The sequence below is a fragment of the Zalophus californianus genome, chromosome 9 (genome assembly GCF_009762305.2).
Source record: "Zalophus californianus isolate mZalCal1 chromosome 9, mZalCal1.pri.v2, whole genome shotgun sequence".
In the NCBI taxonomy this organism is placed as follows: domain Eukaryota; kingdom Metazoa; phylum Chordata; class Mammalia; order Carnivora; family Otariidae; genus Zalophus; species Zalophus californianus.
Window position 1 is genome coordinate 2,983,209 of NC_045603.1, and position 26,699 is coordinate 3,009,907.

The 26,699-nt window shown below is 57.3% G+C and overlaps 1 protein-coding gene across 1 annotated transcript in view; it reads right to left on the bottom strand.

Annotated features, from left to right (window-relative positions):
* Positions 1 to 4,760: 4,760 nt before the first annotated feature.
* TBC1D22A (TBC1 domain family member 22A) overlaps positions 4,761 to 26,699 on the bottom strand; it is a 355,202-nt gene continuing 333,263 nt past the window's right edge. The window contains exon 13 of the mRNA XM_027595286.2: positions 4,761 to 6,821. Coding sequence (XP_027451087.1) covers positions 6,693 to 6,821 — 129 coding nt within the window. The 3' untranslated portion in view covers positions 4,761 to 6,692. The remainder of the gene's footprint in view (positions 6,822 to 26,699) is intronic.

Consider the following 26,699-nt stretch of genomic DNA (forward strand, 5'->3'; position numbering starts at 1 on the left):
CTGGTTGACCCATTCATTCTTTAGTAGGATGCTCTTCTCATTTTGTTTTTAAATAGAATCTACCCCAAGATAGGGTTGCTGCACGATGAGCTGACCAGAATAATCTGAATCTCCACATCCTCTTCCCTGGGTCCTAAACCCCATTCTAAACTTGCATGAACAGGTGCAACGGGCAGCCTGGCCCTAAGGAGTTGTAGGTAAAAGCTGCAGTATCAGCCCCAAAGCACAGAGGGGGGCTGGGTGACCATGAACTCTCAGCCTGCAGACCTTACAGGAAAAATGAGCAGATCTACAAAAGCAGCGAATAACCCCCTCTGTGGCTGCATTCTGGCCTCAGCTTCCCCCAGCCTGCTGGGTGCGGGCCAAGGTCAAGCTGCGGCCAGACTCCACGCCCAACAAGCCCCGGGGCCATCCTCCATGCCAGCCCTCGCAGCTAGTCTTTCCAGGTGCTCAAGGACCCGGAGCCCCCGCCTCCTGCAGTATGTTGTCCTCTAAATTCTGATCGCTGTGGTTTGGTAAAACGTGCTGTAATACCATTTGGGCTTGATGCCTTTGGAAAGGGACAGATCTGTGACACCCTCCCCCCCCCACCAACCCCCTTTCCCTGCACCCCGGCCTCCCTCGTTGGAAATAAATGCACATTCTGTTTATGGAGAGCAAAATTCTCTTATATCAATCATTTTTCTTCAAATTTCTGTTTTTTAAACTTTTCCCCTGCTTAACCATATTTTCTCCAAGAGATGTGTTCCCATGTCCCATGTGCTGTGGAAAGGTCAATCTTTAACCCTAATTGTGTCAGTCTTTGCTTTCAGTTGGGGCTATATTGCTATTTATACAGACCCGCAGCTCTTTGATGATAGGACATATGTACCCCTTTGTCCTGTGAGTGCTCTTCAAATACATTTTAGGGAAACGTAGATATTCTTGGTCATGCTTTCTTATGGTTAGTATATCTCACATTAATTTTTTTCATCCTTTTATTTCAAACATTGTGTCATTTTGTTTTAGGTGTATCTCTTATAAATAGTATGTTACTGGACTTTATGAGGTTTTAAAAAGTATAATGTGAATCTCTTTGAATAGATGAGTTTAAGTTATCATGATCACAATCTCATCTGGACTTACACGGGCCATGCTCCCATTTACCACATTTTTCCTTTGTGTTTCCCCCACCCTCTTTCCTAGCTTCTCTTGATCAGTTTTGTTCATTCACTCTCTTTTCCCCTCTCCTGGAAGTTATACACTCTATTTCTAGTTTTTTTTAAAGTTACCCTTAAATTTTAAATGGTTTTTCTTAAATTTGCATTGGCTAAGACATTCCCAAGATCTGCAGTCACCTGCTGCTGCTCACTGAAGATGGGGGGAATGCCAACTTACCCATTCCCCAGTAATGACTGGAGAATCCACTACAGGGTTCCCCCACTATCTGAAAGTGGAACATTCCTAAAATCTTCCCTAAGCCAAAATGGCATAAAGCAAAGAGGCAATTACCATTAATTTATATGAAAAGATGTGTGAGTGCTCCCAGACCCCCAAAAAATCACCTCTCTTAGGCTTTTCTGATACCTTGGGACAGACACATCTCGCTAATAGATGCACAAAATAAAACGAGGTAAAGTATCGATGCTCACAGACATGGTTCAGAGTTGTGGCGGCAGGCGCCAGGATCCTGAGTGGAGTCCCAGGGAAGGATGGGTGGGGTGATGCCATTCTCACTGCATCTAAACTGGCTCGCTGTGGAACCAACACTGGAGGCCATTTTCCCTCTTCACCTCTTTTCACAAAAGGGAAAATCCTCTCTAGATTTCTTTCAGTTAGTGAAAACAGATACTAATGTTGTGTTTTTCATAAAAGTGCGGTGGGATAATGCAAACTTCGGAAAGTTAGGGGACACCTCTCCTAGAAATCCATGATGAAAAAGGGCCCGGGACCATCAGTGTTGATCACAGCAACATTTGCGACAGGAAAGAAATGGAAGCAGCTTAATGTACAGCCAGGGAATACACGAATTATGTTAATCCACGCAACAGAATATTGTGCAGTCATTAAAATCACGTTTTTGAAGAATTTTAATGACATGAGAAAGCACTTAGGATATTAGTACAACAAGATGTCCTAAGCAGGGCTCTTTCTGTCTGCGGCAGACATTGCCCTGCATGGGGAGAGGTGAGGGAGGCCGGAGTGCAGGGAAATGACACGGCACCCCCCGCCCCCAGCAGCCAAGGTCATCCGTGTGGGTGGGGATGTGGGGGGATGAGGGCCCTCGAGGCCTGCGGTGGAAATGTAAACTGGGAAACCACTCTGGCAAACAGTCCACCATCATCTTGTAGAGTGACAGAAGCACTATACAGCCCTTTAATTCGCACGTCTCGATGAACACCCCACGGAATGGCGGGCACGTGTCCGCCAAGGGTCACACACGTGATGTTCAGAGCAGCCGTGTTTGTGACAGCCCCAACCTGGCAACCACCCAAATAAACTGTAAGCCATTTATCTAAGGGGGAAAGGGGCAGCGACAGAAAGGACCAAAACACAGCTACCCCAGACACGGACATCCTCACAAGCAGAAAGCTAGCAAAGTAAGTTGTTCACAGAAGTAGATCCCGTGCTGATCTGTTACAGGACACAGTTTTGAAAGACACAAAGCATCACGCTCGGGGAGACCCGGGGCGCGTGCGGGCCAGGGGCTGTCCTTGACCTTGGCTGTGGAGCCCGGGTGTTTGCTTTGGATGATTCACTGGGCACTAGATTTGCGGGGTGCCCTCTTCTGTGAGTATTATACTTCAGTTTAAAAATAAAAAACAACAAAAATCATTGCTAGATCTTCGGAGAAAAATATAAAGACTGAGAGAGAGCATATTGGTCTTCCACTGACGTGTAAGGAATCGCCACAAACTCAGCCCAAGGCCAGGCAGCTAGTGCTGCTGGAGCCCCACATCTCATGCCTTGCCTCCCACTCAAATGTTAATGATGTGAGGGCATTACTGACCACTCCTGCCCCTCCTTTTTGAGAATTGCCTGTTTCTGTCTTGTGCCCATTTTTGTTTCCAAGAGTTATTTCCAAGAACTCCATACATCTTCAGGAACACGAGTATCTCACTCAGGCTGCAAATATGTTTGCTCAGCTTGCTATCACTCATCTCTGCCTACCGGGGCAGGTGCTGGGGGTCCTCGCGGCTACTCCACAGTGCACGTGGTACATCAGCCTTTCTCCGGGTCGTTTGGTCACTGGAATCATGCTCAAAAAGCCTTTTTCCACTCCCTGTTACTAAAAATATCTATTTCTATTTTGAGCATTTTGAGGAATGTTAATTTTTATGTTTAAATCCATTATCGGGAAAGTATTTAGATATGTATATTTTTTTCCTAAGTGAATAATCAGCCTCAAATTGTCAATGAAATGGACTCGGGGGTTAGATCCTTGGTGCACGGTCGCTGTGAGCAGCCCCTGGCTGTTCTTTGTTAAAGATCGGTCGGGCTACAGGACGAGGGTGAGAAGCCTCAAAGCTGAGCAGGGTGGACCCCTGAGCAGCCATGACCCTGTGGTGCTCACAGAGCATGAGGTGGAAGGGGAAAATGGAGAGGGTCAGCTGGGGTGGGGCAGGATCGGGGAGGCTCAGGGAGGGCCCTGCTGCCTGACCCTGGGAGCAGTGTCTCCCCACGTCTTGAGCAAGCCTCACTGAACAGTGGTTCTGACAGCAGGCCCACCAGCCTGCGGTCAAGGTAGGCAGCTCCCAGAAGCCCAGGCTTGGTGCGGCCAGAACTCGCCCTGCATTAGAGATGGAATCAGCCCGTTGAAACATGGGGTGTGGGAGGAGGGGGTTCTCCCGGTTCAGAGCCACAGGTAACACCAGCACAGAAGCCCTGCCCACCAGTTAGTCCTTTCCAAAGCCCGAATCACTCCACTCCACCCCCTCCCTGGCACATGTGACCTGGTTGGGGCCTGGCCGCCCCGTGAACCTGTCTCTGGCGCTTTCCATTTGGCAGCAGCACCAACAGGCAAAGCTACTCCAGGTAGCCTGGCAGGCTGAGGCCCACGGGAATAAGGGGTCAGGGGCTCGTCTCAGGACCCCTGGGGTTTGAGCCACCTATGGGGGCTGTGGGACCCCAACGTGGGCCTGAGGAGCCAATGGCCAGGCCACAAACACCAACAAATCATGGCTGCAAATGCCAGTGGTCACCAGCTCTGAGCTCTGACCCGGCGCCTCCCTACCCCACGAGCCCAAGCCGGCAACAAGGTCTGGGCGTCAGCCCAGCTCAGCACGGCGCTTGGTCACGGTGGGAAGAGAGGGGAGCGTTCCCACCCTGTGGCATCTCCTGCCCACCCACGGGGACAGCAGCTCACCCTACCCCATCAGTGGACAGCGCAAGATGGCAGAGAGCAAAGTGCTGCCCTGGGGAGTCCCCACTGTGCAGGGATGTGCAGATATGGGGTGTCCGAGCGGCGTGGGGCACCATGGAAGCAGCCCTGAGGAGCTGGGGTGCATGGGGCCTTGTTTCAATGACCCCAGGAGGGTGGGAACCCAGGGCTCGGACCCAGGGATGTCCTGGGTCCCAGGAGGCACTTGACTGGGTGTGGCCAGGTAAGGAGGCCCCTCCGGTCCCGGGCCTGGCAGATGGCCCAACAAGGGGCCAGCTTGGATCTGACCCCTAGCCGTGCAGAATCAGGGTTTGGGGTGCAGCCCGAGCGTGACTCCTGCTCTGCCTTGCACCTCCATCTCCCCCAGAGGTACTCCTCAGCTTCAGCAAGACTGTGGGTGCTGTGCCCCATGTCAGGCCTGTATGGAAAGGCCAGGACTCAGCCCAGTGCCCCCACCCTTGGCTGTCACCCGGCCTCCAAGGACCAAAGATGCCCAGGGCAGCCCCGTTCCCTTAGGAGAGTCCTTGAATTAGGCCAAGGCTGGGGGATTCACTGCATCTTTACTCCCATTCCAGCACATCATTTTCCAGACAGAACACCTTCCATCCTTTCAGATCGATGGGCTAGGCTCCTAGGATGCGTGTCAACAGCCCTAGCATTCAATTTCAGGTTCACAGACACAGGAAAATACACGTGGAGCCTCATTTAACTTCGCAGATCCTCCTACCTGAAAAATTAACTGCCTCCAGAGGCAGATGTTTTGTGTACCCAACATCTTGGCCTGGTGCAGAGTGCTCTGTGCCAGCGGTTCCGGGGAGGGGGGGGGACGGAGCTTCAAGCAGGATGGGGCTTCCCACACGCGGTTGCAGGCAGCTCTCCTGGAACCCAGCGCTCTGGCTGGAGAAGAGCTGCTGGGCAGCCGGGCGCCGGATGAGAGGAGCCCCCAACCCCGGGGCTGGGGGAGTTCTGTCTAGCCGGTCTGAGGCCGGTCCCTCGGCTGATCTGGGAACACCGTACATTTGCACAGTATTTTGTGCTGATTTCCACGCCACGTGTAATGACCCGAGAATCTTTTTAACAAAAAAGAAGGATACACACATCACACATGCGTACGTATTCCTATCCCCTGTTCGTAGGCTTCCCGCAGCGTCCTCACGCCGAGCGTGCAAAGGCAGGGGCACTGGCCTGGCTGCCCCAGGACAGGCACACACGGTGGGCAAGAGGCGCTTGCAAACACACGAGTCTGGGAGCAGGAGGAGGAGCTGAGGACAGGAGCCTGTCATGGCTCAGGGGTCAGCATGGGCCAGCCACGCGCCTGGGACAGGTGCACCTCCGCAAGGGTGGGGGGGCGTGTGGAAGCGTGTCTGGCCCCCACGGAGCTCCAGGCAGGCCAGTCCAGGACCTGCTGAGCCTGGGCGCTCAGCCCCGGTGACCCACAGACCGCAGGAAGCCATCAGCTCTGTAACCCTCCGGAGACCCGGGAGGTGGGGGGAGGCCAAGCAGTAGGCCTGGAGGACTCCGATTACAGAGGCTGAACCCCACCTGTGCCAATGGCCTGGTGCAGGGAGCTATGTCCTCAGTGGCAGCGTGTGCGGTGTGTCCCCCCAGCTCCCCCTGGGCAGAGCAGCATGCAGGCTGGCGGGGGCGCAGTCCTCGCTTTCAAGAGGCTGGAAAAGCACGGCGGCTGCTCAGCTCCTCACCCTGCCCCAGCCTGCTATAGCCACAGCTCCCGGCTGCTCAGCTGACACACAGAGCGGTCCCCAGTCCAGGAGAGAGCAAGAGAGAAGGGACACAGTAGAGCCCAGGGGCTGGACAGTTACAGGAATAAGGCCAACTTCAAGAAGCCCTGTGGGGACAGAGACTTCACAGGTGAGGGCAATGGTTCACTTCTTATTTTGTCTACATTTTATTCTCTTTCACTCAACAGAATAGGGCTTTTGCATTTCAAAGCAGGTATGAGATGACCACCACCTCCTCCTGGTCCCGGCACCAGACAGCAGGCCCCTCCAAGAGGGTCAGGCTCTCGGGCCGCTGTGCCCTGGGGGCTCCAGGAGGCGGGCATTTGGCAAGGATGCTCCAGGGACAGGGCAGGGAGAAGCCCACCCGCTCCTGGCCCCCTGAAGGGCCAAGACCCTCCCCCGGCTCTCTTTGGTATCTTAGGAAACAGAGGCGGCCCCCAGCCAGGCCCTGGCCCTCACCTGATGCCCAGTCCTGGCCCGCTCCCTGGAGGGCAGGGTCGCCCAGCAAGGCCCCTCCTTGGCCACCGGCCTGCAGCCATGGGCGCTGGGGCGCCACCCCGGGGCGGGGTGAGGCCAGCTGCGCTGGCCCCGGCTCATTTCTTGTAGTGATTGGGGGCATCCGCGAAGGCAAACTTCAGGCGGTAGGCCTCAGCCAGCAGCAGGCTGATGTCTTCGTTGCCCCAGTGGGCTGTGGGCAGGTTCTGAAGGAAGAGCAGCAGCTCCTGGGGGAAAAGAGACAAGCCCGGGTCAGAGCAGGTGACCAGCCACGAGGCAGGGGGCTGCAGACCAGGGGCTCCCCCGGGTGGGGACTGACCAGCAGTGGGGGTGAGCCAGACGGGGCTCTACGGCCTCCCAGATCCCACGAATTGTGTTCCCTCCCTTCCGGACTCCGAAAGGCCCAGAGCCCCTACAGCCAGGAGGAAGGCCCTCGCCCGGCTCCGCATACTTTCAGGCAACGCTGCTGGGATGCTGAGGGCAGAGCCGCCCACACTGTGACCTCACCGAACCGGCTCCCTGGGGCTCCAGGGTCCTGGTGCTGGTCCGGAGGGGCCCGGCTGCAAGTGTGCTGCCTCAGCCCAGGACCCCCACTCCCCGCAAGGCTCTGCAGAATCCACAAGGAAAGCGCCCCCATCCACCCCGGCCAGGGCTGACTTTAGACACAGATTTCTGTGCATCTGGTGACACTCCTCCAGGCACCAGCTCCTTCAGCAGGGACACTGGGCGCACCAGGGGCAGGTATCCTCCAGGTGGGCACATGCTGGAGGGGCGGGACATGTCAGGCAGCCCCTGTCACTGTCCCTCGGTCCATATTCAGTGTGTCCAGGGACGACCAAGCTAGGGACCCTCAGCTGACCCCAGCCAAGCATGTGGGCCATGTCTCAGCTCGCTGGGCTGGGCACTGAGCTCACCCCACACAGGACACAGGAACTGTCTCAAGAGCTCACCGTTTAGAAACCAGAGAGAGGGATACTAAAGAAAGTGCTGGAAAGGAAAACATGACCGGGGCCATAGTGATGCATGACACCCAGTCCTGCACTCTGACCAGCCCGTCTGAGGGACCGTGGCCCTCATCCAGAGCAACCTGCGACACCACCAAGGGTGGGGTGGGTCTCGGGGAGCACGGGCCCCGGCACCCCCGGGGCTCTGGCTGGAGTGGATATAGGGCTGTGTGGCCAGGACAGCTTCCCGGGTTGGGGGTCTCAGAGGAGGAGAAATGGGGGACTGGGCCGTCAGGTCAGGGCAAGGCCTGAGGCCAGACTCCTTCTCAGGAAGTGGGCCAACACTGCATAGATAGCCCGGCTGGCTCTGGTTCTGGAGAAGGTGGCCCCCAGGGCCTTCCCTCCCACCTCCCATCCCACCCATGACTGGATCTGGGTAAGCCTGAAGGGTGGCAGGGGTTTCAGGGTGCTGGTGCTGGCCCCCCCGAGGGTCCCAGCAGAAGACAGGGGACGGGCAGGGCATCAGACTCAGGCTGCCCCACCCTGCCTGCCTGGAAAGGGGCAGCTCGGGGAGACTCACACAGGCACCAACCACTGAGCCTCCTGGCCCCGCAAGGCTGGGACAGGGGACCCAAGGAGGGCGTGCTGAGGGGGCAGGCGATGCGTTCACATCCCAGTCCAGCCCTTAATGGAACTCCTGAGCCCCACGCCCTTTCTCTGAAGGCTGGGGGTGGCTGCGCCATCTGGGAGCCGGCCACTGGGAGCACTCGGGCCATGGACTTGGCAGGAGGTCTGGGCTCAGACCCTGGCTGTGCGGCCATCTGGCTGCGGAGATGGGCCAGCCACTGACTGCCTCGCAGCCTCAGGCTCCTCATCTGCAGAATGGGGTCCCAGTTCCCACGAGGGGCGGCCAGGGGCGGCCAGGGCCCGGCATGGAGTGACGCGGCACCTCGGGTCCGTGAGCTGTGCAGAGCCCTCCCCCACCCGAGACGTGCACCAGGGCTGTCCTCCGCTGTCGGCTTGCCGCAGCTGCTTTATCCCCTTCCTCAACTCCATTTCCTTTTGCATTTTGGATACTTTCTGGGGGCCTTTAAATTGAATTCGCGGAGCAAATTTCACTGGCAGAATGTCCCCAGGGACAGATGAACATCAATCTGCTGTCTTTTACCATTAGATGCAACTTACACGGACGCCAATCCAATTCTGAGCAGGTCGTAAATAAATACCTTTGGTTTTATTTTAATCCACTTCGCTTCATATTATCATGACCTCGCTACTTGCAAGGTGAGAAGCAATACCCTCCCATTACGGTAACTCACTGACTCCCCTGCACACTCAATTTCAGAATCTAATTTAGTCCCCCAGGTTCACTGGATGGAGGGAGAATAGAAATGCCCAGCGCTTCACAGCCTGCAATGCTAAAGAAGGAAAAATCTATCTGGGTGACCTTTATGGGAGGCAAAGAACACAGCCAAACGCGTCCTTAAATACAGATTTCTTTTTTAAAAGGGGCTGTCTTATATATGCACCGGGCAGAGGCGTCTCCAACATGGGAACCACGGCCCGGCGGTTAGCCATGCACTATTCTGCATTGCCCATGCCGTTCGGGTAAAGGGCCATTGCTCATGAAGCGGTCACCGCGTCACATCCCAGGGGGTCCGCCCTCCCGGGGACGGGTCTGCCTACGGAACAACAGTGGGGCAGAGGGGCCGAGTCGGGGCCCCATCAACAGCCCAGTCCCGCAAACCTAGGGGGATACTGAGGTACACAAGCAGTGCTCTGCCCCATCCACAGACATAAAAAGCAGAGGAAGGTCTGCCCAGGGCACTGATGTCAGAAGTCAGTCGTGTCCAGTCCTTCTAAAGCTCTTCTCACCCTGCTCCACGTCAGCAAGGCCATGGCAAGAGTGCATTCTGGTCCCTGCCCCTGCCGCTCGCCATCAGTCCGTTACCACGCTGTCCATAGTGACACGAACTGTCGTGATGGCCACAAGTAGCAGAAGCTGCCCCTCCTGGACGGTGGGAGGCCTGCAGCGCTGAGCCCCATCCACGTGTCAGAATCCTCCAGAAGCTCTGGAGAGCTGCTGGTACCCGCGCCCAAGCATGGCACAGCTGGCCCAGCATCGCAGGGGCCCAGACATGCTGTCCCACCTCTCAGTAAGATAAGCGGCGTGGATTCTGCATGCGGACGATCCATCCCGAGCGTGTGGGTCGGAGGCAGTCTTCCCTCTGACCAGTCCCCCAGGGAGGCCCACACTCACGTGGCCCCGGTGCAGACAAAGGTGTTGTCGAAAGCCCCTGGGGACGTGGGCTTGGCGTGAGGGTCAGCAGCTCACCACCACAAATTCTGCTGTGCCGGACACCTTCTAGAAGGAAATCTGCGGCTGCGGACTCTTGCCTCTGGGTGGGTTCCAAGAGAAGCCTTCTAATGTTAAAGATCAAATGATGTTTTGTGCTTCACGCCAAAAACGTTGTATTTTCCCAGTCAGATGAAGGACGTGGCCATCTACAAAGCAGGATTCTCTCTGTGCGTGTACACCCTCCCACGAAGGATGAAATGGGGACACACCAGTATCCTCAGGCTCCAGCGCGAGGGTCCCTTCCCACGATCCCAGAGCTGTCTGTCTGGTTGGTCCCTTGCAGAAGCTGCTGGGAGCATGGGCAGCAGTGAGGGGGGCAGTGAGCCCCGAGCCCCGGCTGCACTGCCACCACGACCGAACAGCCCTCTATCACGGGATCATCTGTCTCCTCTGTAACATCTACAGACCCTTGCATCCCTGCATCACTGAAACAAAAAGGCCGGTACGTGGTGGCCGTCAGTGAAGAGTCTGCTTGGCAGCCCAGTGAGTCAGCGAAAAAGTCTGCACTTTCAAATGCTGCTAAAGCACCAGGGTTCAAATCCTAGGCCTGCCTCGATTGGTCATGGGACCCTGGGCAAGCCTCCTAGCGCTGTACCTCAGTTTCCTCATCTGTAAATGGGGACAAGAGCATCCCTCCCTCATTGAGCTGTTACCATGTGCAAAGTGCCCGTGTCCCCGCTGCTGCTCGTCCCCAATCACTGTTATTCAGTCATTACCAAGATTCGATCATTATTATCATAATTACTGTTAGTGACCAAAGCGACAGTCCCAGCGGCAGGTGTGTTTCTGATAAATAAACGATCATCCCTGGGAAACAGATAGTTGAGCAGACAAATTTAATAAGAAATCGAACTCCTAGTGGACGGTGCGCCCAGAGGGGCATGATGACCTGCAGCAGGTGTGGGAGTGGGAACCCGCAGGCATATGGACGGGGTCCCCACCTGGCGAGCACCCGAGCCCCTGTGGTGGCACCGAGGCTGCTCCTTCTGAGAGGCTGCTAGCGAACCCAAGAGGATGCTGCTTTTTAGCCTCTTTGGCCGGATTTTCAAGTTCTAATGTCAGACACAAAATGAACTGTATTTAACTCAAAATACTCCCAAAGATCTGACTGCACACAAGCTGCGAGGAGCATCAAAAGAAAGGCCCCTCCATCATTCTGCCTCTGTGCCAGGACCTCCCGTCACTGAGCAGCATCACACGCCTACGTCCGGGGTCACGGCTGACCACCAGGTGCCGCTCTGCAAGCTGCAGGGCCTCCCCTAACCGTGTGCCAGCCCCCGCGCCCTCGCCGTGCAGGCCCCAGACTCTGCACCCCAGGTCCAGGAACACACCTCCATCCCAGGGAAGGTGACTGGCGCTCCCCTGGGTGACAGGAAGTAGGTTTGTCTGCGGAAGAGAGGAGGTGGTGTGGCCAGCACCGGTGGCGGGGTAAGCAGGAGGGAAAGGCACAGAAGAGACCCCAGGAAGGGCAAATGCTACTGACCTCTGCGCCTGTCCGTCCGTCGGCTCGTGAGTGCGCACCAAGCCGTGGGCTGCGTGCCAGGCGTGGCTGTGCACCGTGGGCACAATACAGCGGAAGCCAGCAGCAGTTTTCCCCCCGGGAACCCGGCCTGCAGAAGCACCTGTGCCGGTGTGAGCAGAGGTGGGTGTCGGGCAACAGACAGGTCACTGACCGCGAAGCAGATGACACGTGGCCCTGCACAGAGTCACGGCCAAGCCTCCTGTCTGCCCAGCCACCGCAGAGCCCCCGCGGGGTGCGTGTCAGGGAGGGTGCACCCCAGACTTCCAGTAAGTCTGCACAAAACACCACAGAATGCTTCTTCATAGCTTTTATGTGGATTACAGGTTGAAAGACAGTATTTGGGATTCCTGGGTTAAATACAATATTCATTAATTTCACCTAGTTCCTTTCCACTTCCATGAGGCTACCAGAAAATTTAGGGTTTCCCACATGGCAGGGGTTACACTGCATCTGAGGGTGCTCCTCTAAGGAACACGAAGAGCACTGCCTCCCAGCCTGGGCAGCCTGGCCGGCAGACGGCGTTACACCAGGGCCTCCCTCCCCGGGACCCTCTGGCAAACAGAACATCCCGGAACCCCCCAGTGCCTGCTCCTCCAAGTGGCACTGAGCACACAGAGGTCGGCTAAAAAGCTGCTCAAGTCGGGGCTTTACAAATTGCCAACTTGCAGACATGAATAAATTAATCATGACGGGGCTAAAAGGGCCCATTTGCTGACTCTTATTATTTCCTCTCCTTAACCAAGAAGGAAGAAACAGGAGCCTCGCTGACACACAAGTCAGGTAGGAGGCCTAATTGGTTTAATCCACTTTTCTGTCCACATTCTGACGTTCGATTTGTGCAGCCTGGCTAGAAAACCAACGGCTCAGGCGCTCGGCCGTCTGCCTGGGCATCGGGGGTGCAGGGCAGCAGCACGGGGCTCCTGGTGGGTGGGCCTCCAGCACCTCCCAGCTTGCCTTTTAGGGGAGGAGCCCGAGGGCCCCAGGTAGGTGAGGCCAGAGCACAGGCGGCCAGGCCCCTGAGAGCTGAGTCCCTCATCTATGAGACGGGGACCGTGACGGCGGCCACCTCCGGGCTGCCAGGGTCGGAGGGTCAGTGGCTTACAGCTAAGCTGGTGGCAGAGCAGGTGATGCGGGAAGGCGCCCGTGGCTTCAGCATCACCCCATCCACACCTGGGCCCCCCGTGCGCTACTGACACCCTGGTAACAGGAGCAGCCCCTTCACGGCTGTGCTGAGGACGGAGGAGACTGTGCACACACACGTGGCACAATGCCCGGCACGTGGGCGCTGGCCACCACGCTAGTCCCAGCTGGAGCCGGAACAGCACCTGGGCCCTCCCAGTGTTGACGTGCACCCTCTGCGAGCACGATGCTGGGGGGCCACTCCGGCCGGCCCCTGGGGCAGCGCCTCAGCATCGGTCCAGCGGCCCACCTGGGCCAGTCTCCAGGGACCATGCGGGGCAGGGGTCGAGGGTCACGGTCCCAGCCCAAAGCCATGGCCCCTGACAGCCGGCAAAGGGAACAGGTCATTTGTATTCCTGCCTGTGCAGGAGCTGCTGGGGTTGAAATCCATATCCAACATAAAGTACCTGTTCTTGCTAAGTACACGTGTAAAATGGAAGATAAAAAAGCAGCCAAGATTAAATTATACCAGAAGGGTTTGAGGCGTCAGCTAGCAGTGCGGAGGGCACTGGGGGAGTTCTAGCGGATCTCGGGGACTCCTGGCGGGGCCTCGCCAACCACCCCCCGGGGCTGGGGAAAGGGGACGGGGCAGGCACGGCAGGGTGAGCAAGCTGGGATGCATCTGGCCATTCTTTCTGGGACGGTGCTGCTCTTCTCCTGCGTGGTTCTCTCAGGTCCGCTGTCAGAACCTCTCCACCAGCGTTCAGCCCACCTGGCCCAGGGGACCCTTCACCCAGGGACGGCATCTGACCCACCAAGTCCACTCCTGTGTCCCCACCAGACATCGACCCAGCCCAAGAAGGGAGACTCCCTGCTCCCTCCAGTGCAGCAGCTCCGCTGTGATGTCCTCACGGTCACAGGGAGGCGCGCTGGCCCTCAAGCCCTCCGGGAGGGGCGAGTGACTAGGCAGCCCCCGGCGTCCGACCATCCCTGAGGCCGCTTCCCCCTCGGCGCTCCCTCCCGGACCATCCTACGACAGCTGATTTCTTTGACAATCCAGTTATTAGTTTGAAAATCTTGTCAAGTTCTGGACCAAACCACGGCTAAAAATAGAAGGCTGGTGACAGCCAGCCGGGACGGACAGCCAGCGGCCAGGCCAGCCAGCCCGCTGGTGACAGCACTCCGGAAGGTGGGGAATAGAAGGTGACACTGTGACAGAGTGATCTGAGGGCCGGTGATGGCTCAGCGAGGTACGCTGTCCTTGTAATTAATTTCGTATTTCTTTTCCAAAGAGGAACGCTAAACAGAAAAACACCTTTGGGTCCTGAAAACGTGGGCTTGGCGCGAGTGCCCCAGTCGGCCAGCCTTTCCGCCTCATGTCTCTGCACACGCTGAGGGACGTCTCACCAGCACACAGAGTATTTTAAATCCTGGCACAGCAATTAAGAGTCGGCTTCCTCCTGTGAAGACGTTTCTGCTTTGCAGGACGTGGGGCCAGGCAGCCTCCCGCGGGCGAGGCACAGCGAGATGCTGCCCACCAAGGCATCCTCAAGAAGGGCCCGGTCGGAAAGGAGGCCCACAGACAGGAGGGAGGACCCGTCCCACGTGCCACGCGTCCAGCTACAAAGTGACAGGGAGGGCGCCTTCGTGAAGCTGCAGGAGCCTGGAGGCAGCACCAGGTGCTACCTGGGCGAAAGCTCAGGAGGGACGGCAGGGGTGCAGGAAGGGAGGGCTCCCAGCTGCCAGGGGCTGGAGGACTGGGGACCCGTGTCTGAGCACCATGGCCACTGCCGTCCAGCAGGCTGCAGGTGACAAAAGGATGGGGGGAACAGGGCAGCCCCTCCAGAACTCACACGCTGGTCCCGCCCACCAGCTCCAATGGATTCCCTGTTGGTCCGCCCCACTTCCTAAAGCCCCCCCGCCCCCAGCCCCATCTGCCTGAAGCTCCCCTCCAGGTGCCTGGCCACCCTTCCACTCTCTTGATGACAAGTCTCTCTGCCTCCACCCCTGCAGCCCTCCCCAGGGGATATCCTCTGGGGTCAAAGTCGCCAGTCGTCTCTGCCCTCACCATGACACCCCCGAACTCGGCCCTGTGTGTCTGATGGTTGCCTGAACACCTGCGAGCCCCTGGCTTCCACATGGCACTTAAGGCATTTCCAACTGAGCGTCGGCCCACTGCGCTGGCTCTGCCCTCCCGTCTTCCCCCCACCCCCTTGCACTTAACTGGGAGCAACACTAAGACGCCCACATGACCTCCTCAGCCCCAGACTGCTGCTGAGACCCAGAGGCCTTCGCCCCACCAGGGAGGAGGGCCTCCAGCCAGGGCACCAGCACATCCGCAACAATGCACCACACTTCCGAAGGCTGTGTCTGAACAGGTGGTAATATTGACATTCAGCAAAGCTGGTTTCATAGGCTCATGAACAAAACGGTATTTTCCTTGTAATGTGCATCATAAAAACTGTTAAATTTCCCAACCTGTTCAGGGGCACGTTCTCACACTGATTTCCCTGCTGCCTGGGAGGCCAGGAGGGAAGACGCACGGTGCAGCTCAGCTCCGCCAAGGCCAGTTTGTGCGCTGGTGCGCACCAGGGGCTCCTGACCGGCCTCCTGCTGGGGGGCCACAGACAGTGGGCTTGGAACCACCAGCGCGTGAGTGCAGCACATGTCACAGACTGGGTTCAGAGTGACACCACCGTGAGGTTGCAGGTCCCCAAAACTGGCTCCTGGTGAGGAATCGGTGTGAACGAAACCAGCATCTTCTGCCTGACCATACGGCTCCTGACAGAGGCTGTGGCACATGCACCGACTCCCACGGTGTGCACCAGGCAAGCTGGTGCTGGGTCGACCCCTGGGGATGCCTCTACACACAGTGTCACCCTGGGGCGTCCTGCATCCTGGGCCCCATTTCCTGCAGCATGAAATTGGGGAGGACAAGTTATCTGCCTCACTGGGCACAGCAAGGTCTAATATAAGACAATGGAAGGGGAGGGACTGTGCAGTGACCATGTAATCCCTGACGCATGTCACATGGCCACCACTGTCACCAAAGTCCTTCCACCAATGGGTCTCCTGTGTCCTGGTCCCACGTGGATTCAGGGGCTGTGCAGAGGGCACACAGCATCCTAAGCTGGCTGGGGGTGACTCAGTGACCTGGGAGGGAAGGGCCCACTCAAGAGAGGGAGGCAAGGAGGCCACGAGGCTGGTGGAGGCTGGGGCACTGCACTAGGGACCTGGAGGTCAGCGGCACAGCTCACTCATGTGTGCCCAGTGGTCATCATGGGGCTGAATCCCCGTGCCTGCTGAATACATACGGGAGCCAGATGGGCAGGCCAAGACACAAGGGGGCACCAATACTGCAGGTGCAGGAGGGCCAAAGCACAGGGAGCCCCGGCAGACCCCCCCCCACAACTGAATTGGACAGAGAAGCCTCCAGTGTCCACTGGACACACTGGACGAACTGGGTATGCTTGAGGATGAGACCAGAGTGCAGGGTGAGTCCTGGGCCATGTTTATGTACTAAAAAGAAAATACTTTTAGAGCAAAGTACTGTGTACTTTTGGGTTCACAGTAAAATTGAGCAGAACGTACAGAGAGTTCCCACATACGCCCTCTGCACTCCCCACAGCCTCCCCCACTATCAACATCCCCCAGCAGATGGTGCATTTGTTATGACTGGTGCAGCTACATCGAAACATCACATTCCCCAGAGTCCGCGGTCTGACAGCAGGACCCTCTCCGGACGCTGTATGTGCCGTAGGCTTGGACAGATGTGTGATGATGTGTGGCCGCCCCTGTAACACCAGACGGGGAGTTTCACTGACCTGAACCCCCTCTGGGCTCCCCCTGCTCATCCTTCCGCCCCCTCACCCCTGCCACCACGGTCCTTTGACCGTCGGCACAGTTTGCTTTCCCAGATGCCGTAGAGCTGGAATCGCATGGCGTGTGGCCTTCCATACTGGCCTCTGTCACTGACTGATGTGCGTGTAAGGTTCCTCATGTCTCTTCAGGGCTTGGTAGCTCCCTGCTTTCTAGGGCTGGGTAATATTCCACGATCTGGATGGACCACAGTTTCTTTCTCCATTCATCCACTGAAGGCCATCTTGGTGGGCTCCAAGTTTTGAAAATTATGAATGAACGCTCACCCGCAGGTTTCTGCATGGACATAAATTTTCCACTCCATTGGGTCAATACCACAGAGAGCAGCTATGGGTCATATGGTTAAGAGTTTGTCTACCTTTGGAAGAAGCCACCGTCTCCACAGTGGCTGCACCCTTCTGCGTGCCCACCAGCCACGGATGCGCATTCCAGACGTTAGCCCTTCTCATAGGTGTGCATCTCACCATTTGAATCTGCAATATTCCCTGGTGACATATGATGTGGGGCATCTTGTCATATGTCTTCTTGCCACGTGTACACCTTCTTTAATAAGGTGTCTGTACAGATCTTTTGCCCATTTTTTTTTAAAGATTTTATTTATTTGACAGAGAGAGACAGCGAGAGATGGAACACAAGCAGGGGGAGTGGGAGAGGGAGAAGCAGCCTTCCCGCGGAGCAGGGAGCCCGACGTGGGGCTCGTTCCCAGGACCCTGGGATCATGACCTGAGCCGAAGGCAGACGCTTAACGACTGAGCCACCCAGGCGCCCCTCTTTTGCCCATTTTTAATTGGGTTGTTTGTTTTATCATGGAGTTTTAAGAGTTCCTGTGTACTTAGGACAGCGGTCCTTTAGCTGATGGTTTCCTCCCCATCTGCGGCTTGTCTCCTCACTCGCGTGACCGTGTCTTCCACAGAGCAGAAGTTTCTAGTTGTAACGTGTCTGGCTTGTCCATTCTTTCCCTCACGGACCAGGCCTTTGGCGATGTGTCTACGACGTCATCACCAAATCCAAGGTCACCTAGGTTTTCTCCTCCGTGAACTACTTCTAGGAGTTTATGTAAAGTTTTGCATTTGACATGTAGTTCTATGACCCGTTTTGAGTTGATTTTCACGGAGACCAGAAGGTCTGTGTCTGGATTCTCTGTTTCGCACGGGACGCCCAGGTGTCCCAGGGCCCTTTGTTCAAGAGCCTGTCCTGGCTCCATCACGTGTCTCTGCTCCTTTGTCAAGATCAGCAGTTCTATCTGTGTTCTCTCACTTCTGCTCCATGATCTATTTGTCTCTTCTTTTGGCAGCACCGCCCAGTCTCGCGGGAGGTCCTGCTACCAGGTAGCCTCTGTCCTCCGTGTTGTTCTTTGATACTGTGTTCACTGTTTGGGGTCTTGTGCTCCGTAGGCCCTCTAGAATCGGTTTGCCGATACCCATAAAACAACTTGCTGGGCCGTTTGTCGACTTCTGAGATTATGAGAAGGTGAGCTCACGGAGCCCCAGAGGCGAAGCTCCCATCCGTGCTGACCGCCGGCCGCTCCCGTGCCATCTGCAGCTGAGAGGCAGGCCCCACTCCCAGCATGGGCTGCAGACACCAGTGAGGACAACCAAGAGGGGCCTGGGCACCCCCTACCTCTGGTCCTTCCATGTCCCTCGCAGTCCAGATCCGGAGATGCAAGCACCAGCGATGCCACCTCGGCCGATGCTGATCTCGGGGTATTTACAGAGTCCCTGCTCGGTGCCCCCCACCGTTTTCTCACTTAATCCAACAAGCTTAGAGAAACATATCCATTTCACAGACGAGTAGCCTAAGAACAGAGAGGTACAGTGGCTTTTCACGGTCATGCTCGAGGCAGCAGATGACAAAGCCAGCAGACTATGCTCCCCACAAAGTCAGCAGGACCCAGGCCACACTCTCTCAGGCGCCATGGTGCTCACTCAGGGTTGGTCATGGGCTGGGTCCACACGGCCATGTCCATGCTGTGCCAAGGGCATGCTCAGGGGTGCTGGGGATGCAGGTGGTAAGCCTGGGCTCAGCACCCAGCAGGCTGAAGGAGGCCACTTCTCTCTACTCTGGTGCACAGACCTACCCTCACCGCCTGAGAAGGAGGCAGACGGTGGAAAGAGGAGCAGTATAAATGTAGGGTGTCTGCTGTGTGCAGCCCAGGGAGATGGGGACCCCCACCCCGAAGGGGTTCATCTGAGACTGGTAAGGATCTGTACTATGCAGTGGACAGGGAAGGGGCGGGGCCAAAGGGTTCACAATGTCCTTGAACCTGGAGATTGTGATCACCCAAGGTCCACATTACAAGCCTCACCAAACTCCTGGAAATCCCCAGGGCAGTCTTCACATCCTCCAAAGAATCAATGTCTAAAAGCCCAGGTGCCCTGAGCCCACAGAGCTTCAGCTCCAGCGTCATTGCTCCCTGACTCTGCACCGGGCACACGGCAGCTCTCGCGTCTGCAGGGGGCTCCTGGGACCCCCAGGCTAGCCCTGCCCTTGCTCCAAGCCTTGCGCCCCCGGGGAGGCGGGGCTACCCAACCTCACCTCTATACCCTCCGCTGCCCAGCCCTGTGCTGAATGAATGAGCCCCTACGAAGCATCCAATGCAAGCTTCCCACCTGGGCCACAGAGCTGCCCTGACCCGAGGGTCTGTCTCCAGCCCCGCCCACCTGCAGAAGGCCTTGGGAACCAGCCAGGCCTGGGTGCTCTGTGTATGCGGCACAGCTCCTCCTTCTGAATTAACAATGTGGCCCAGAGCAGGGATAAATGCTCTGGCATTGTGCTAATAATCTCATAATTAAGGTCTTACTTTCAAAACCTTCTGAAAAGCATCCGAGAGAGCTAAGTGGAGGTCACCCGCAAGGCCATCAAGCAGGTGCAATGAGGCCTGGAATGCACCTCCACCGGCTCCCACACTTTCTGAGCTTCATGTCACAAGAGCCAGTTAGAGGCTGTTCCCACCAGGTCACAGGTGTGTTGTTCAGGGTGGTGATGCTCCTGGACGCATCCATTACCATCAGCCCTCCCACAGCCCCTGAGAGGGGCCCCGGTGCTGCGTGACCCGCCCCCCAGGTGACAGGACAAGGGATGGACATGAATCACCTGCTGACTGGAGACAGGTGAGACCTCAAACCATCTGGCCGTTCACCTGTTCTGTCCCCTGCCCCTCGCATCCCCTGCTTGCTTGGTCCCTAAGAGCCCATGCTGAGACCCTGGGCCAGGGCAGCAAAGTCGAGTTAGAGTCCTGGAGAAGGCATGGAACAAGAACGCTCCCTGGGAGCAGGGGCAAGTGGGCGCAGGAACCCTGGGGGAGACCCCCAGCTCAGAGACAGAGGTCCTGCGGTCCTTCCAGGTCCTGCGGTCCGTCTGACCCGCCCGTGTGTATCACAGCCAGGAGAGGTGCACCCACGAGAACCAAATGATCTCACCCGACTTTCCCTTCTTTCTTGTGCCCTATCATACAGTTGCTTTTTGGCACATGTTTGTTGTTAAACCTCTCCTGGATCGTTCTAGGACTCCTCGTGGGCAGGAGCCGCGGTCCCCATGTTGGGGGTGTGACCTCTGGTGCGACAGCTGTGCAGCCGATGGCGTGGTGGGCCGTGCGCTGCCTTCAGGAGGGTTCTTCTGTCCCGGTGGGGGGGGGGGGGGGCATCGCAGGTCAGCCTTGGTCTGTCTCTCTTTCATCAGTTCAGACCAGCTTCTGTTCTCGAGCTTTAAATGCAGGCTCTGCACACCCCCAGGGCTCGCTGGCATGCTGGGTCCCCAGGGAGCCCCTGCTCTGCCACGGCCCGCATAAAGAAGTACGAGTAAATGCTCTTGGAACAGCCTGCTTTCGGGGAGAATGAAGAGACTGCACCATCTTTCACCCGAAATCGATGCTCATGCCAGGGGTACCGACTCTCTGGTGGGGGGGGGGGCGTTTGGAAACAAATTGGGCCTTTGTGGTTGTCACACCACCTGCGACGAGCAGGACCGCGGGCCGAGAGGTCCTCAGAGTACAGAGATCCTGCCTCCTGGACCTTGCAGGACCAGTCCCCGCATGAGCCCCCAGCTGTCCCTGGGGGTGTGAGAGACGGTGCTCACCAGCTTGCCCAGGAGCGTTGCGGCAGGGGACGCAGCCGGGGGCCCTGGGCCAGCTCTGTCCCTCACTACCGCGAACGGCTTGGTACCTGGCCTGCCCCAGCTGTAAAAGGGCATCCCGACAGCGTGACCCCATGGTGCTGCTGCAGAACAAGGCTGCCATGCACGTGGACTTCCCTGGTCTAGGACCCTACTCACAGCAGCTCTGGCTGCAGTCACCATCCGCACGGCCAGGCTTTGGCTGTGCCAAGCTGCTCCATCTCCCCGAACCCAAGACACCAGGTCTCAGCCACTACAGTAGTAGTCTCAAGGACAGGACCTTCACAGGCCCACACCCCGTCCCCCTGCAGGGACCTGGGGCCCGCCCGGGGCTACGGGCACCAACCCTCGTGCCCAAGAGCAAGCGAGCTGGGGCTAGCAGGCGGGTCTGTGCACTGCACATGGGAGCAGAGCCAGCCGGAGGCACGTGGCTCCCTGGTCCCCGTGGCTGCCTTCCTGGGGCCGGGCTGGGCATCATTTCCTGAGACCTTCAGCAGGGCGTACGAGGCGGGGCTGGTTGTCTCTGGGTGGAGAGTAGAAGCCAGCACCTCACCCTTCTTTGTGTTTATGCTAAGCCTGCATCAGAAAAGGGCCCTCACACCTTTGGAGAAGGGCCCGAGGGTCCCGCCCAAACATAAAGAACCTTCTAGAATGAACAGACACATTCTGAGAAAGGAGCTTTGGGAACGCAAGTGCCCCGTTAGAGCCCACGTAACTGCAGTTCCACTGAAGGCCGATGGCGCCCCAGTAACACTTTGGCAGCTACCAAAGGCCCGGGGATGAAAGGCCCAGCTCAGGAAGGCTGCAAGGGGCGGGTGTGGGGGATGCAGGGTCAGACTCTCCTTCTACAGAAGCCAAAGGCAGTGACAGTGTTCTAACATCCTTAACCTGGGTGTGTGGGAAGGTTCTGTGCCTGTCTCTGCAAGCATGCAGTGTGCTGTGACACCGTCGTCCAGGGGCAACTGGCCTTACCGGGAGTGTGGGGCAGGCCAGGGGCTTTCAGGAAGTCTCTGCCTGAAGGCCTGACTTACATGAGGCCAGGAGGAGAGCATGGTGCAGGGCGCCAAGAGACAGAAAGCCCGCCCCATGCAACCAGGATGCAACAGGCCCCCACACCTCCTCCCTGGTCGCTGCCAGGTCTCTAGGGCCCTACCCTCGGCAGCCTCCTCCCGACAGGGCCTTCCACAGTCCAGCAGTCAGGCTGGATGCACAGTGCATGCACAGGCCCACAAGGGTCTGTCAGAGGGCCCAGGGGGCAGAGGACAGGGATACAGCAGGCAGCGCAGCTGGGAAGGGACTCCACGCAGCCCGGGGCCCGGCTGTTATTTAAATCCCTTGCTTTCCATACAGTGGTTACGGAGTTCCCATTGTCCCGGGTGCAGTGCCAGACGGCGATACTGAAAATGCAAGCTTATTCCTGGAAGCAGTTCAAAACTAACTGGACCGCACGGCCGGGTTCTTAGCTCCTGATTCCAGGAACACTGGCTGCACACTGCTGTTAGGACACTGACCTTTTCAGGAATGTCTCAGGAATGTTCAAGGGTCACTGCCAAATGCTCCAGACCTGTGATCTATGGGCTTGAAGGAGGTCTTCACCAATCCACAGCGGTGTTTACAGAGTAGATTCTCCCCACCTCCCATGTGCTCCGCTGAGGTCCTCAGTGACAGAGAGGACACTGCCTGGCTCAAGCTGGCCAGGTGGGGGGGGGGGGGCAGGGACAGAGGTGGCTCCTGGTCATGACCACCTGCATTGTGCCCCTCCCTGGGGAGGCAGAGCTAGGGTTTCCAGGAAAAGAGGTCCTTCTGGAGGCCAAGGCTTGGGTCAGAGCACTCTATTCCCCCAGCACATTCTTCTGGGGAGATGTGAAGTTCCTTACAACATCTCCACAGGGCAGCCAGCTTCAGGATCTATGTAGGAATCAACCACAGCCCTTATCACCTGACGGAGATCCTTGAGGGCAAAGACTCAGACAGCCTAGGCCCCACAGGGCTCAAACTTCACAGTGCTCAACTGAGAGCAGTAGGGCGTGTGTCCAAATAAATGCTAGTTCTGGATGGGTAGGTGGGTGGATGGAGAGATGGATGGATGGGTGGATGGATGGGTGGATGGATGGGTGGATGGATGGGTGGATGGAGGGATGGATGGATGGGTGGATGGATGGGTGGATGGATGGTGGATGGGTGGATGGAGGGATGGATGGAGGGATGGATGGATGGGTGGATGGATGGGTGGATGGGTGGAAGGGCAGACAGATGGATGGGTGGGTGGGTGAAGGGATGAGTGGAAGGGCAGGTGGATGGGTAGATGGATAGAGGGATAGGTGCATGAGTGGCTGGATGAGTGGATGGGTGGGTGAGTGAATGGATAAGTGGATGGATGGACAGATGGACGGAGGGATGGGTAGATGAGTAAGTAGATGGACAGAGGGAGGAATAGGTGGATGGCTGGGGTGGATGGGCACGTGGGTAAGTGGATGGATGTGGACGGAGAGATGAATGGGTGGGTGAATGGAGGGATGGGTGGATGGGCAGGTGGATACGTAGGTGAGTAGAGGGATGATGGGTGGATGGGAAGGTGAACAGAGGGATGGGTGGATGGGTGGATAGATGGATGGATAATGGATGGATGGGTGGATGGATGATAGATGGATGATGGGTGGATGGGTGGATGGATGATGGATGATGGGTGGATGGATGATAGATGGATGATGGGTGGATGGGTGGATGGATGATGGATGATGGGTGGATGGGCACGTGGGTAAGTGGATGGATGTGGATGGGCAGACAGACGGGTGGGTGGGTGAAGGGATGAGCAGATGAGTGGAGGGGTGAATGGACAGGCAGGTGAGTAGAGGGATGATGGGTGGATGAGTGAATGGGTGGGCAGATGGAGGGGTGCGTGGGTAGATGAAAAGACAGATGGGCAGATAGGTGGGTGGCAGGCAGGTGGACAGACGGGAGCATAAAACTTCTGGGACGGGCCTGAAAGTAGTCTCCACGGCTCTATTCTTTCCCCTTCCAGAACCTGGAAGCTAGCTCTCTGTCGAGCAGCCAATCGGCCATAGCTATGGCGGATTCAGGTATGCATTCCCAGGGCCTAGCAGAGGGCCTGGTGCACAGGAAGCTTATGTTGCTTATGTTCAATTAGCACCATTACTTATAAAACTGATGCATAAAAATGAACACACTACGCGTCAGGAACCACTGCAGAACAGAAGCTGTAGTGCCATTCAGAGCACTACCCAGTTGGGTTCTACACAGGAATCACTGGAAACTGGCACTAAAACTGTCGTCTTCAAGGCATTAGCCTAACCATTTCCTCCCTCCCTCCCTCCTTCAGAAAGTATCACAAACAACCCAACTTTTCAAAGAAACCCCCACTAGACACAAGCAACAAAAGAAACATCAAGCCCCTTGGAGCAGACATTTGGTAAAATCTCCTCTGGTTCCATTTCTTCTTGCAGAATCCTGGGGCCCACTTCTCATTGGGGAGGCCAGGAGGGCCCGGGTATGGAGCGACTGCCCTGGGGTCAGGATTAGCTGTGTGACCCTCGCCAGGGCAATCTCTTGGAACTCCAGATCTGGGGACAACAGCCCTCTGGTAGGGCTGTTTCAAGGATTAAAAGTATGCCTGCAAAGAGCGCATGAGCTCCACAGAAGCCAGCCAAAGCAGGTGGACAGCTCCTAAGACACCTACAATGAGCCCCTCACTCTGGAGACTATAGCAGTGAGAACAAGGCAATTTGATCAAGGCCTGAGCTGCGGAGTGACAGAGCTGGCCCTAACCCAAAGTGCTGGAGTCTGAACCCCAAGCCCCTGCAGATCAGCACCTGTTCAGGCTGCCCACGGGCCAGCAATTGTCCAGGGAGGTCGAGTTTTCACTGCACTGATGAGGCGCCCCAGCACAGAGAACCACATGGCAAGTGGCGCATCACCGGGCTTGGGCCAGAGCAGCCACAGAGACCCCCAAGCAGCTCTCCCCAGGGCTGAGCCACCACCAACGGGCTGCTGGGGCTGCAGGTGGAGGGAAAGCCAGGCAGGAGCACCCTCCCCCAGGCCTGGCTCGCTGCCAAGCAAGGGCAGCTCCCAGGGAAACTGCCCACTTCCTGAAATGACCCTGCTCGGTAGCACTTCCCGTGATGGAGGAGATCCATCTTAAAATAAGTGGAGCCACCTGGGAAGCAGAGCCTAGGAAAGAAGAGACAATTCAGCACACACCACTTGGAGCCTGAGCAATTTGATTTTTTCAATTGATTTCTAAATACATACAGCTTGGTTTCTGCTCAGAATTATGTCCGCTGCTCCCAAGGAGGAGAGCCCGTGTTAAAAATTGCTGGACTTCATTTGGGGTGTCATTGCTGCTCCCAGCTACCCATCTCCAGAGTGACAGAGGTGTCATCTGATAATGATTATAAAAAGATATTAATGTGGCAGGGAGTGCAGACAGAATCACAGGCTGGTATTTAGGAGTGAGATTCTAATCAAGAGTGATAATGTAATAGGAGATGTCACATTATTTGACTTTGTGACAGGTGCACAGGCTGGTACGCATGTTCGGGCAGGAATTAAGTTTATTACAATGGGATTATTTGGAGACATAAAACACGGCACTGAGAGTGCGGCTTCTCCCATGGCAACACCTGAATACAAATGTGCACCCTGGCGGAGGCAGCCCCAGCGTGGGCGCACCGCGGCGAGCGCCGGCCCCTTGTGCCGGGAAGCTGACCAGAGAGCAGGCGACAGAGTCCTGCAGCCACGGGGCAGGCTCGCCAGCCTGAGAGCCCCGAGAAAGGCAGTTTCCCTCTCTGCGAAGCCTCCCACGGGAACACTGTGGGAGCACGGGTCTTGATGCCGCCTGCAGAGGGCAAGAGGGCAGCGACCCCACTGGCAGGAAACGCAGGAGCCGGACCCCCGCAGGGCAGCCCACAAGCCCTGAGCCACGTGCACCCAGGGCCTAGGCAGCCTTCGCTAAGTCAAAGGGCCCAAATCCAGGCAGGGCCACCAGCTGGGACAGGCAGACTGAGCCAGCCCTGTGTGTGTCCCAGGCTTCTGTCAAACAAGGCAGCCGGAGGGACAGAGCTGTCCCCTACAACCCTGAAAAGCCCCCAGGGAGGCACTCCAAGGACGTACCAACCAGGTCAAGGGGGGAAAGACAAAGGCCCCCCAGAAAAACAGTGTGCCAGGCAGACACACGGTGCCCAGCTGCAGGTTAACTGCGTCCGCTGCCTGACCCATCCCCAAGGGGAGCGCGTCCAGGGTCAGGAGCCTGAGGCTTAGTCAGAACACACAAGGGGCCCAGCAGTGGGCGGGGCCACATACGTTCACAGCCACTTTCACAAGCTTAACTCCGGCCATTCTTTCTCAGCAAGTGAGGGGCTGGGAGTGACCCCGGACAGGCTCCACCTACCCAGTCCCTTCACTACCGTGTCCCTGGGGACCCAGAGCCCCTGAAGTACAAGGGATTAGGAATCCCATTAGGTGACCATGACGCTGATGACTGCACTCCGCAGAGCACCCCCTCCTCTGCATGCACCCTGAGAGGGGGCTGGCACCCTCCGACTGGTGGACACACTGAGCCCCAGACAGGAAGCAATCTGGTCTCGGCTATGAGGTTCGCTGAGGGCACAGAGCGTGGGGCTTGTGGCAGAGGCACCCCAGCCCCCCCATGGTCAGATGGAGCCCCAGGAATGGCTGCCCCAGTACAGAAGGAAAGATGGGGGCACAGTGGGGGCCCTCCGCCCCTGATAAGGGCCGGCAAGTGTCCCACCTGGGGCCGTGAGGGCCGGCACAGTGACCACAGCCACAGAGGCTCAGCAGCAGCCCGTCCACACCGGGCATCCACACCGGGCATCCACACCGGGCAACCACACCGGGCACCCACACCGGGCATCCACACCGGGCAACCACACCGGGCATCCACACCGGGCAACCACACCGGGCATCCACACCGGGCATCCACACCGGGCAACCACACCGGGCATCCACACCGGGCATCCACACCGGGCATCCACACCGGGCAACCACACCGGGCAATCACACCGGGCATCCACACCGGGCATCCACACCGGGCAACCACACCGGGCATCCACACCGGGCAACCACACCGGGCAACCACACCGGGCATCCACACCGGGCAATCACACCGGGCATCCACACCGGGCATCCACACCGG